The sequence below is a fragment of the Podarcis tiliguerta genome (genome assembly GCF_965153285.1).
Source record: "Podarcis tiliguerta genome assembly, chromosome: 10".
In the NCBI taxonomy this organism is placed as follows: Eukaryota; Metazoa; Chordata; class Lepidosauria; order Squamata; family Lacertidae; genus Podarcis; species Podarcis tiliguerta.
The window spans coordinates 10,677,989-10,690,886 of NC_139543.1; the positions used below are offsets into that span (position 1 = coordinate 10,677,989).

Sequence of the window (12,898 nt, forward strand, 5' to 3'; positions counted from 1 at the left end):
TGGGAAGGCCCAGAAGTCCCTCTGAAAGTCAACCGAGTTGTTGTTGTTTTACCTAAGGGGGAAAGTGGCAATTCCTTGGTAGTGCTGGTGGGGAGGGAGGGGTGGCACTCTGCACGTGGCTCAGAACCCTAACTCCAACAACATCACAACAACAACCACTGTTTAACTTGAAAAGTGGTGAAAACAGAAGTTCCTCTGAAAGTGACCCTTGTTGTTTTACCTAAGGGAGAAGTGGCAGCTCCTTAGTGGTGGGGGTGAGTGACACTCTGCACATGGCTCAGTGCCCTGAAAAACACCAGAGGCTTTTTTTTTTTTTTTGCCCTAAGGGAAAAAGTGGCAGTTCCTAGCTGGTGGTGGGATGGGAGCAGCACTCTGCACATGGCTCAGAGCCCTGAATCCGAAAGCATCACCACAACCACAACCACAGCTTAACTTGAAAAGAGGGGAAACCGGCAGTGTCTTCAGCACCGGGAGGGAGAGAGCGGCACTCTGCATATGGCTCAGAACCCTGAAAAACACCTGAGGTTCTTTTTGTTGTTGTTGTTTCCCTAAGGGGGAAAGTGGCAGTTCCTAGCTGGTGGTGGGCTGGCAGCGGCACTCTGCACATGGCTCAGAACCTTAACTCCAGAAACATCAGAACAACAACCATTGTTTCACTTGAAAAGGGATGAAAACTGGGAGGGCCCAGAAATTCCTCTGAAAGTCCCCCTTGTTGTTGTTTTACCTAAGGGAGAAGTGGCAGCTCCTTAGTGGTGGTGGGGGTGGGTGAATGACACTCTGCACATGGCTCGGAGCCCTGAAAAACACCCGAGGTTCTTTTTTGTTGTTGTTGTTGTTGCCCTAAGGGGGAAAGTGGCAGTTCCTAGCTGGTGGTGGACTGGCAGCGACACTCTGCACATGGCTCGGAGCCCTGATCCCGAAAACGCCACCAGCACCACCTTAACTTGTAAAGGGGAGAGGAAAGCGGCAGCGTCTTGGAGGTGAGGAGGGAGGCGTCGGCGGCACTCTGCACATGGCCCGGAGCCCTGATCCCGAAAGCACCACCACCACGGGAAACGGCAGTGTCTTGAGCACCGGGAGGGAGAGAGCGGCACTCTGCACATGGCTCAGAACCCTGAAAAACACCGAGGTTCCTTTTGTTGTTGTTGTTTCCCTAAGGGGGAAAGTGGCAGTTCCTAGCTGGTGGTGGGCTGGCAGCGGCACTCTGCACATGGCTCGGAGCCCCCTCGCCCCCCCTCCAAGCGACCTCACCTTTCCCCCCGCGCGGCTGCGGCTGCTCCGTCCACTCCAAGGCGCCTCTCTCCGGGTCCAGGGCGACCTCGCAGGCGCGCTGCCCCAGCACCAGCGAGGAGACGAGCCGGGTCCGCCGGCCAGCCGGAGGCGGGGACCTCTCGCCCATGGTGGCTGCGGTCCCCTTCAGCGGGGCTCCGGCAGCTGCCTCCGCCCGAGCGGCATCGCGGCTGACGGAGGGCGGCCCTCGCTCGCTGGCGCGGCCCGGCGAGGATGGCGAGGCTGCCTGGCGCCGCCGCCGCTCAGTCCGCCTGCGCGCGCGCCTCTGCCCAGCCTGGCATTTTAGAATCTGTTATCCTTCAGAATTTTCGCAGGTCCCATCCCACGGAGCATGCGCGTGGGTAGCGGCGGCGAGGGAGGGGAGCGGGGGGGGGGGAGAAGAGTTCGCGCAAGCCCAGCGGCCGCCCATGAAGCCGCCGCCTCTTGCCCTCAAACCGGAGTTGCCCTCACTACTTCTTCTTCTTCCCTTTGGTTGTTGGACGGCAGGAGGAGGAGGAGGAAGAGGGAGGAGGAAGGCGAGTCTCGGGGTGGGGGGCTGGGGAATCTTCGCAATGGGACCCCCAAGGGTCATCTAGTCCAACCCCAGGCAGTGGTAGCATTTTCATCTGGAGCATCCAGGACACCAAGCTCTTCTTTAAAAACTCCAAAGAAGGAGAGTGCGCCAGCAGGTGCAAGGAAATAATAATAATAATAATAATAATAGACAATATATTTATTATTTATATGTTCAGTCATCTGACTGGGACGTGGGTGGCTTGGTGGGTTAAACCACTGTGCTGCTTGGGTTTGCCGATCAGAAGGTCGGCTGTTCGAATCCCCGTGATGGGGTGAGCTCCCGTTGCTCGGTCCCTGCTCCTGCCCACCTAGCAGTTCGAAAGCACGTCAAAGTGCAAGTAGATAAATAGGTACCGCTCCGACGGGAAGGTAAACGGCGTTTCCGTGTGCTGCTCTGGTTCGCCAGAAGCGGCTTAGTCATGCTGGCCACATGACCCAGAAGCTGTGCGCCGGCTCCCTCGGCCAATAAAGCAAGATGAGCGCCGCAACCCCAGAGTCAGTCACGACTGGACCTAATAGTCAGGGGTCCCTTTACCTTTTAAGGAGAAAAGGAGAGGGCAACTAGTTTAGTTTAGTTTAGTTTAGTTTTTGTTTGTTTGTTTCCCCTAAAACATTTACCGTATATGCCTCTTGATTGTAGACCCAAGGATAAATAAATAGATAAACATAATGACAATATATTTATTTTCTCCCATCTGACTGGGTTACCCCAGCCACTCTGGGCAGCTTCCAACAAATTAAAACACAGTAAGGAGAAAAGCGGTTTAGTCATGCTGGCCACATGAGCCAGAAGCTGTATGCCAGCTCCCTTGGCCAGTAAAGCGAGATGAGCGCCACAACCCCAGAGTCGTCTGCAACTGGATCTAATGGTCAGGGGTCCCTTTACCTTTAAGGAGAAAAGGAGAGGGCAACTATTTTATTTTCTTGTTTGTTTGTTTGTTTCCCCTGAAACATTTATATGCCTCTTGACTGTAGAAAAATGACAACAACCTCCAAGTGGTTTAGCAGAGGAGGGGGAAAAGATAATAAAATCATCATCATCATCATACAATCATGATTCAAAACATACAAAAAGTTTCAAGTCAGGATAAGGCTAGAACATGCATAGGCCAGGCATAGGCAACCATCGCCCCCCCCCCTGATGTTTTGTCTACTACTCCCATGATCCCTAGCTAACAAGAACAGTGGTCAGGGATGATGGGAATTGTAGTCCAAATCATCTGGACTATGCCTGGGCTACAAGAAGCTGAAACTCATCCAGGGATTGCTGCGGATTATAGGGTGGAAAGAATCAGGAACCCATATAAAAGAACACATATAAAAGCCTTCCAAATTCAGCTACATCTTATTTGAAGGCTGGGAAAGAGACACCGTGCCTCAGAGGGCTCAGTGTAGGTCGGTGACAAATTCTCTTGTGACACCCCACTTCCCTGTCCGTTAAATTTAGAATCTGCCAAAGAGCATTGCTAAATTTGACACCACCCTGTTTGTCACCCTGATGCAGACTGTCTAGGATCTGACAACACGCAAGATGCAACAAGGAAGTGGAACGGCTCTGAGTAACAGATGAGGCTCAAGATACCATATTATTTTCAGGAACTAGCTCAGTTTCATGTTTTGCAAAATGCATTCTGGTTTGGTCCCTCGGTTTACCCATCCCAATACGTTCTTCTCGTCTGGGCCTTTGTGGCAGCCCTTGAGACGTGACGCTTGATACAACCGTCAACCAGTGAGGTGGGCTTGTTCAGCTTTTGCTTTCCTGCTTGGAATCTTACTCCCCGCTGCATAATGGGGTCCGTCAGCTAAGCCAGCCTAGACCTTGTCCCAGCTGGCATGTGGCGTAGCAAATTTGTGTGTGGGTTTGTGGGTTTCTTCAGTTCTTTCATGACTTAACGATGCTGAATTAAATGCACAGATTTTTAAAAAACAAGGTGATTTTAAATTACAGGGGTGGGGGTTGACTATGAAGGAAACCTCATCGCTGCAGAGGTGGCACCATACTTGCCTTGCCCCGGGGTGCTGGCAAACCACGCTACGTCACTGCAACCATTTGAATTTCCCACTGGGGCATTGTAGGTACTAACACTCTAGGATGTCCCAGTGCTAATCATGGCACTGCTGCTGTCTGGCACTGTCAGAGCAACCAGGCTAAGCCCATTAGGGCTTGCTCACATAGGAGGGTGGCAACTGATGTGTCACTGTGTCACTCACTTCTGGTTTGTAACACCCATCATCTTCCTGCTTGGAAGGAGGCAAGCCTAGTGAAATCACTTGCGCTGATAGATAGTGGGTATCATCCTCTGAGGACAGAAATCCTTGCATAATCCAGTCATGCCAGTCAGACCTTCTGCATCATTACTCATCCCTAGCTAATGCTAATTGAGAGGCGACAAGCCAGAGGAGTGAACTGTGACAATATAAATACAGTAGACCCAGGGCAGATCCACATTGTATATTTAAAGCATATTCAATCTACGTTTCGATCATGGGATTTCCTTCCAAAGAATCCTGGGAGCTGCAATTTAGCCCTATAGGGCTTCTCTCCCCAGGACCCTCAAAAAACTATATATATGAACCTACCCTGACCCTGAAAACATCTTCTGAGGCCCTTCTTCGTGTGCCGCCTCCACGAGAGGTCTGGAGAGTGGCAGCACGAGAACAGGGCCTTTTCTGCAGTGGCTCCCCATTTGCGGAACGTTCTCCCCTGGGAGGTTCACCTGGTGCCTTCATTGGACACTTTTAGGCGCCTGGCAAAAACATTCCTCTTTAACTAGGCCTTTGGCTGATTGACATCCAATGCCCTTTAAAAATGTGTTGGGGGGTGTTATCGTTTTTCTTTTTATTATATATTTTGTCTTTTTATATTGTGATTTTATGTTGTAACAACCCTGAAACTGCGGTTATAGGGCAGTATACTACTACTACTACTACTACTACTAATAATAATAATAATGTGGTTGAAATGTGCATTGAATGTGCTTTAAATGTAAAGTGTGGATCTGCCCCAAGTCTCCTTTTGCAGATGGGTTCCTTGAGCTCCTTGGGAGCATTTATGTCACTAAAAATTTTCTCATTCAACTTAGCAGTTTGCATTGGGCTCATAGTCTGGGGAAAACTGGGCTAGACGATTGCCAGGATCTTTCTATTCTGAAAGCCCTCTAACTCAATGAATGAGAAAAGAAGACTTAAGATGAAAGGATGCAGGAGACCCACGCCAGGCCCATAGGAGGTATGTAGAGTCAAATTCATTCTGACTTCATATGCCAAAAACCATTCTAAGCTGCTTTTCAGTGATCAGAACGCAGGGAAAAACCGAACAGTCTATAAGTGTATGTGAAATGTCCTTTGATCAATGAGCGGCATTACTCACTGTGAGCGCTCCTCTGAACGGTTTTTAGCCGTCTTTTAAAATAGCATAGCGATTATTGGAAATAGCCTCGTCTGGGTTGGGGAAGAGCTCCCAACAAATCCCTGTCAAGAGGGATTCCAGCCTCTTATTCATGCCATTTTCATTTTAAGTGAAAGGCAATTGAGGGAAAGTTATTGACATAGCAGAGGGCCTGGGAACGGGTCCAGCAGATAATTTGCTTTCCTGTGGATGCAAATACCACAGACGAATATGATCCGCTGAGGTTTCAGCAACAGCCTTTCCCTTTCAAAGCTTGTAAGTGCCCCTAAGAGGCGGAGTGAGATGCTAAAGAGAATCTATACGAAGTCTCTGTTTACGGCTTTAATGGGATTAAGACCAGGCATTAGCCCTATTAAGGTGTCCCTTCTCACATGCTTCTCATTGCTGCTGCTTCTTTCTTCTTTGGCGATCACTCGTAGCCAAATAAGATTGTATTCCATGAACACAGTCTTAACAGTGAGTCCGTAAGTGGCTGTGGAGGCCAATTCTGGATCCACACATCCTTCAACAGTGGGGACATAGATTTCTGGGTAGGAGTTGATCACGGTGAGGGTTTGCCAAACGTGCCTTCCTCGTAGCATGTTTCTCCCTTGCGTCCTGAGTTTGAGTGTCTTCAAAGCCCATGACACCTTTGGTAAAGGCCGTTCTTCAATTGGAGCACTCGCAGGCCAGTGTTTGCCATTGGACAGGTGTGGCTGCATCTCACCAACACACACACACCATTGCCAAGGACTGTCTCATTTACACACCATTGCCAAGGACTGCCGGATTTACATATAAGCTAAACAAGCTATGGATTAGGGCCCCACTCTCTTGGGGCCCCCCAAAAAATGAATGGAAAGAAACAACAACTGGATCTACATTTCCAAAATGTAAGATAAAATAAAATAAAACAAAGCAACAGTGTTTTGTGTTGTGTAGGCTCCTATGATGTAAGTAATGGGCCCCACCTGCTAGCCGGCTCCCTAAAATATCACTGGTTTGCTCCTTTCTATATATAGGGTAGGGACGCGGGTGGCACTGTGGGTTAAACCACAAAGCCTAGGACTTGCCGATCAGAAGGTTGGCAGTTCGAATCCCCGCGATGGGGTGAGCTCCCGTTGCTCGGTCCCTGCTCCTGCCAACCTAGCAGTTCGAAAGCATGTCAAAGTGCAAGTAGATAAACAGGTACCGCTCCGGCGGGAAGGTAAACAGTGTTTCCGTGTGCTGCTCTGGTTTGCCAGAAGCGGCTTAGTCATGCTGGCCACATGACCCGGAAGCTGTACGCTGGCTCCCTTGGCCAGTAGAGCAAGATGAGCACCACAACCCCAGAGTCGGTCATGACTGGACCTAACGGTCAGGGGTCCCTTTACCTTTATATATAGGGTGCCTACATTCTGCATGGACTGGTTGCATGGCAACATGTGCAAATGGCTTGAGACACCTATTAGGTCCATAAATTACCATATAGCATATATTCAACAAAAAACCAGCGGCAATTTGTTGTTGACAAAGGACCGCTGGACATATAAAGGGCCCCATTACATTCAGTAGCTTAGGGCCTCATCAAACCTAAATCCGGCCCTGGACTGTCTCCACCTGTTTTCAAATGGGCACACTGTGGAGTAATGCAGAATCCATCTGCAGGGAGCTTTTATTTTCAGAACGAAACCACTTTCTCAAGAAGCGCTTCACAGTGGGCAAAATAAAATAATGACAATGCAATAGATCTAGATTGTGTATGGACTACACAGGGTGTACTCAAGTCTTTGTTGAAAGTAGAATCAAATGTGTGTATGGAGCCCTAATCTCTACCAGACGGATGTTTCCACATTTGCTTCTTGCTTTTGTTTTTAAGGCCCTAAGATTGAGGATATGTAGAAAAGATTGGTTTTGTTTCAGCTTTCGCTAAACTAGATTAGCCACACAGCACATTAAAGACAATCTGGGAAATTACGGGATCGTTAAATTAGTGCAATTCAGGGGACGCACAAGCCTTAATTTTTTGATTGTGGCAAACTTTAAATGTTTTGCCTTTTCCTCTTCCTGGTTGAATGCAGAAGGAGCTGGTGTTTTTGTGTCTCCTATGCCATGCAATCATGGTGGGAACGGGGGTGTTAATAATCAGAATTGAATTACAGCTAGGATGGAAGCAGAATGATTTTGAACTCTCGCTGGTTGCATCAGAAATAAAGTTTAGCTGATTAGCCAACGCTCTTCACAGGATTAAAGAGCTAATCAATCAGTGTTAGCAGGGTCAGATTTCAGTGTAAGTTGTTGTTAGTACTAGACGTGGGTAGTACTGTAGAGAAGCTGTTAATGCTATTATGCTTTACTGGCAGATCCAGCACAATCCATTCATTCTATCCTTACTTAACCTGGCTCAGCCCATCTGAAATGTGGAGACTGTTTCCTTTATCATTGTCTCGCTTCAAGTTGCTGAGTTCCCTCATCTCCGACCCCTGGTTGATGGGCATTGGTGGAGTTCAACAACAGGTGATCCGCTCTTGATCTATTCTAAGGCATGGGTAGGCAAACTAAGGCCCAGGGGCTGGATCTGGCCCAATCGCCTTCTAAATCCGGTCCGCATACGGTCCAGGAATCAGTGTGTTTTTACATGAGTAGAATGTGTGCTTTTCTTTAAAATGCATCTCTGGGTTATTTGTGGGGCATAGGAATTCATTCATTTTTTTTCTTCATCAAAATATAGTCTGGCCCCCCACAAGGTCTGAGGGACAGTGGACCGGCCCCCTGCTGAAAAAGTTTGCTGACCCCTGATCTAAGGGGTTGTTCCAAGTGGCACAGAGCAGAAACACACGCATTCAAGGTCAAGGGATAAGCTAAATGCTTCATCTTCTTCCAGTGGAGTTCATCATACAACTGGGCAAATTGCCAACTTACATTCCTCACATTGATTCTTTTTTTAAAAAAAAGAAATATTTTTTATTAGTTTTTACAAGAAGAAATTTAAAATAATAAAAAGAAAAAACTTTTAACATATCATATATGAGATTCTCTGAATCCCGTGACTTCCCCCCATCCCCTGCATGGGTCCTTAAAATAATTTTTCTAAGGCTACATATCATTACGTTCTCCAGAGTTTTCATCAATCTAAATTACCCATGTCTTTCGTTTCTTTACAAGTTATTTTTAAAGTCCAGCTAATGTTTTCATTTGTTTACAGTGATCTCCTGAGTAAGTTATGAATTTCCCGCATGCTCTTTTAAAGTCATTATCTTCTTGATTCCTGAGTCTCCCAGTCAGTTTTGCCATTTCAGCAGAGTCCAGCAGTTTGGCCTCCCATTCTTCCCTAGTCGGGATTGTTGGTTCTTTCCATCTTTGGGTTAGTAGCATCCTTGCAGCTATTGCTACATACATAAACAGTCTTTTCTGATCTTTTGGGGTGTCGGAACCTGTAATTCCTAATAAGAAAGCTTCTGGTTTTGTTTTGATTTTTGACAAATGTTATTTTAAACATTTTGTTTTCAGTTCATTATATATCAATTCCCCCAAAAGACTTTGTTATCTTATATTACCACCACATATGATAAAAGGTACCCTCCTTCTCTTTATACTTCCAACAAATATTGGAGCTTGTTCTGTGCATTTTAGATAACTTCGTAGGAGTCAGATACCACCGATACATCATTTTCATATAATTTCATCCCTTTATTCCTGGTTAGGAGCTGAGCAGCCATGGCTGAAGAGGTGAAAGATCTATTTCAGGTTGGTTATATTATCCTAGGGGATGCGGGTGGCGCTGTGGGTTAAACCACAGAGCCTAGGACTTGCTGATCAGAAGGTTGGCAGTTCGAATCCCCGCAACGGGGTGAGCTCCCGTTGCTCGGTCCCTGCTCCTGCCAACCTAGCAGTTCGAAAGCACCTCAAAGTGCAAGTAGATAAATAGGTACTGCTCCGGCAGGAGGGTAAACGGCGTTTCTGTGTGCTTCTCTGGTTCACCAGAAGCGGCTTAGTCATGCTGGCCACATGACCCGGAAGCTATACGCCGGCTCCCTCGGCCAATAAAGCAAGACGAGCGCCGCAACCTCAGAGTCAGCCACGACTGGACCTAACGGTCACTGGTCCCTTTACCTTTACTATATTATCCTAGATCCCAGAAATGGGGGGAAAGCAGGGGCTAGACCAGGCTTCCTCAACCTCAGCCCTCCAGATGTTTTTGAGACTACAATTCCCATCATCCCTGACCACTGGTCCTGCTAGCTAGGGATCATGGGAGTTGTAGTCCCAAAACATCTGGAGGGCCGAGATTGAAGAAGCCTGCTCTTACCTCTGGTTCATACCATTGGTTCGTATTAAATGGGAAAATGTGAATTAAATTGTGAAAACCTATTTCTCTTTTTAATCAAGGCACTCAGTTAAACTTTTTGGCCTAGATACTGTTGCACACTATTGCAATCTATCAAACATGTCCCATTTGGTGACCCAATGCAACAGAAGACAAGTTCTTCCATAACCATCACATGAGACTGACAGTAGAAATAATTCTTGTTCAATGAAGCTAGGCGTTCCTGTAACCAATCCTTACCTATCAGTTGTCGCCGAGGCCAAACTAATTTAGTCAAAATATAATTCATTTAGTTTTGTAACCCACCTTTCTTGAATGAGAACACTAGCCAGGTAATACTCAGAGAGGGGGAGAGGGTAATTGCCTCAAAAATCAATTCAGATATAGATGATTAAACCTCCAAAATTTAATTTTGTAAAAAAAAGAATGCACATACATTTCAAGTCTGCTAAACAGTGCCACAGAACTAGAGGCCTGTCCGGAAATCCTTTTTATTGTGCATTCATGATTTTTTGGCAATCCTCACAGAACTCTAGCCCAATGGTTGCCATTAATCTGATTTGAATTGATTTTGTAATGAAATGATTTTAGAATGTTGTATCATTTTAATGTTGTTAGCCGCCCTGAGCCCGGCTTCGGCTGGGGAGGGCGGGATATAAATAAAAATTTTATTATTATTATTATTATTATTATTATTATTCGTGTTCATTTACGGTATTGTTTGTCTGTTTCTATCCTGCCATTTCCTCAGAAGCAGGATTCAAGAAATGCAAATAAAATGCAGAGAACTAGAAACGTATTACAAATTATGGTTAAAAAGCAATTCAACTATCTACGCAATTAAAACAATGTCGAAAAAAGTCTATTTAAATGCAGATTTGATGGTATTGGAATATATATGATCCAGACTTCAATGCTGTTTGTGCCTGCAAAGGTTTTGGGATAGACCTAGTGCTTTGTTTCTGATGAGTCCATGCTCTGTAGCTTCCTGCTGACATCCTGTGATTTGGCACAAATCATTTCTGAGTTGCTGTTCTTTTGTCCTGATTGGTTGAGCTATAGTGCAAAGAATATCCTTCCAGACAGCGATGATGCTGTAACATCGGGGACGCATTACAGAACAACAAATACAGTGGTACCTCGGGTTACATACGCTTCAGGTTACATACGCTTCAGGTTACAGACTTCGCTAACCCAGAAATAGTGCTTCAGGTTAAGAACTTTGCTTCAGGATGAGAACAGAAATCGTGCTCCGGCGGCGCAGCAGCAGCAGGAGGCTCCCGTAGCTAAAGTGGTGCTTCAGGTTAAGAACAGTTTCAGGTTAAGTACGGACCTCCAGAACGAATTAAGTACTTAACCCGAGGTACTACTGTAAAGCAGAACGACGTGTGGACAACAGTCCAGTATAAATCCACTACAAATGCGGTATTAGTGTGCCGGTGACTTGTTGCAGAATTCACCCACGAAAGACAGCAGTCTGTAGCACCCTAGAAAGATACGTTTCCAATTCTCATTTAGACTTGGAGTTTTGTGTGACCACCGCTTTTCAAAGTTTGCTGAAACCTCACACCATGGGTAGGCAAACTAAGGCCCAGGGGCCGGATCCGGCCCAATCGCCTTCTAAATCCGGCCCACCAATGGTCCAAGAATCAGCGTCTTTTTACATGAGTAGAATGTGTCCTTTGATTTAAAATGCATCTCTGGGTTATTTGTGGGGCCTGCCTGGTGTTTTTACATGAGTAGAATGTGTGCTTTTCTTTAAAATGCATCTCTGGGTTATTTGTGAGGTGTAGGAATTTGTTCATTTCCCCCCAAAAAATATAGTCTGGCCCCCCACAAGGTCTGAGGGACAGTGGACCGGCCCCTGCCTCACACGGAATGGGAATTAAGCTCATTTATATGCTAATCAATAGCACAAATGACTTCAACTAGTGTATGCTAATTGTTTGTGGAAGGAGGAGCTTGCCAATGGAAAGAAGAATCTTCAAGAAATATGCAAACTAATCTCTCCCTTACTCCGTTCACATCTTCAATTGTTATCAGATATACTGAGAATTAAAGCGAGTTGTGTCTGAACGGAATACTCTTCACTTTGATCGTTGTCCGGCTGAATATTGAAGTAAAGATGAAGATGACAGCTGGTTATGAAGTTGTCTGAATTGCTGATACAAGGATGCAAATGAGCTCCGTTGCTTTGCCTAAAAGTGCAGAGCTTAGCTTTTTCCACACTGTGTCTTTTGACAACTCAGCATATACGTTGGGCCAAGCTGTCTGGCTTTCGCTCTCATTTCCTTATAGCATCAGATGGATGTCTAAGGATGTCAGGAACAGCATACATAATTAGCCACAGTCAATTAAACGTGCCTCAGAAAGAGGAAAATATTTATCTCTGCAGATTAGGGTTGCCAGCTGACCGGAAAAAAACAAAGCCCTGGCCTGCTCTTCTGCTTTTTAAACTGTAGTCGAAATCAGCATGTGGTTTATTTATTTTTTCCGGAATAGCGATAACCCTGATCACTACTAATGGCTGCAGATCAAGTTACTGCTAAAATGTAGGAACTACAGGGGAAATGGCAAGTTAAGTCAGGGAACACTGCCATGGTAACTGTCTATTCAGTGCAGAATACTGCCATCTTACAGGAACTAATCACCCCCCCCCTCCAGTAAAAATCTGGGAATATTGACTGGCTTTTATTTGTTGGGGCTGAATGAAAAGATTATGAGGGTCTGGGCACCAGCAGTACAGTGGGAAAAGTGCACAATTGCCTCTCACCACATGACCCAGAAGCTGTACGCCGGCTCCCTCGGCCAATAAAGCGAGATGAGCGCCGCAACCCCAGAGTCGGTCACAACTGGACCTAATGGTCAGGGGCCCCTTTACCTTTACAGAATCACTGCGCAGGAGCTTCTGCTGTTTTTCGGGGTTGAAAAATGGCCTGGGTGGAGGCTGGCTGGTTTATTGACATAAGTGGCTGCTGACTGAGCAGCAGGAGCCTGTTAATACCACATTTTTGGTGGGAATATGGGGATTCAGGGCCGGCCCTACCATTAGACACGGTTCCATCCCCACCATCAAAGTAAGATTGACTTATTTACTTATTGCATTTGTATTCCAGCTTTTTATTTATACCCCGCTCTTCCCGGTTCAGAAAACCGGGCTCAGGGCAGCTAACAACAAATTTAAAACACTTAATTGTAATACAACATAGAAGCAGCATAGAAGCATAAATAACAATAAAATTCAAAGTTCGAAAATCAATTTGGGGGAAATCCATCCAATAAACATTAGATAGTCGCCAGGGCTAGCTGGTGAAACTACCATATTTTTTGCGCTATATGACGCACCAGACCATAAGACG

The 12,898-nt window shown here is 46.2% G+C and overlaps 1 protein-coding gene and 1 long non-coding RNA gene across 2 annotated transcripts in view; both read right to left on the reverse strand.

The window, feature by feature from the left end:
* CERK (ceramide kinase) overlaps positions 1 to 1,621 on the reverse strand; it is a 46,163-nt gene extending 44,542 nt beyond the window's left edge. Inside the window, exon 1 of the mRNA XM_083399808.1 lies at positions 1,252 to 1,621. Coding sequence (XP_083255934.1) covers positions 1,252 to 1,399 — 148 coding nt within the window. The 5' untranslated portion in view covers positions 1,400 to 1,621. The remainder of the gene's footprint in view (positions 1 to 1,251) is intronic.
* Positions 1 to 12,898, reverse strand: part of LOC310658326 — a 116,952-nt gene that overhangs the window by 49,671 nt on the left and 54,383 nt on the right. The window lies entirely within an intron of this gene.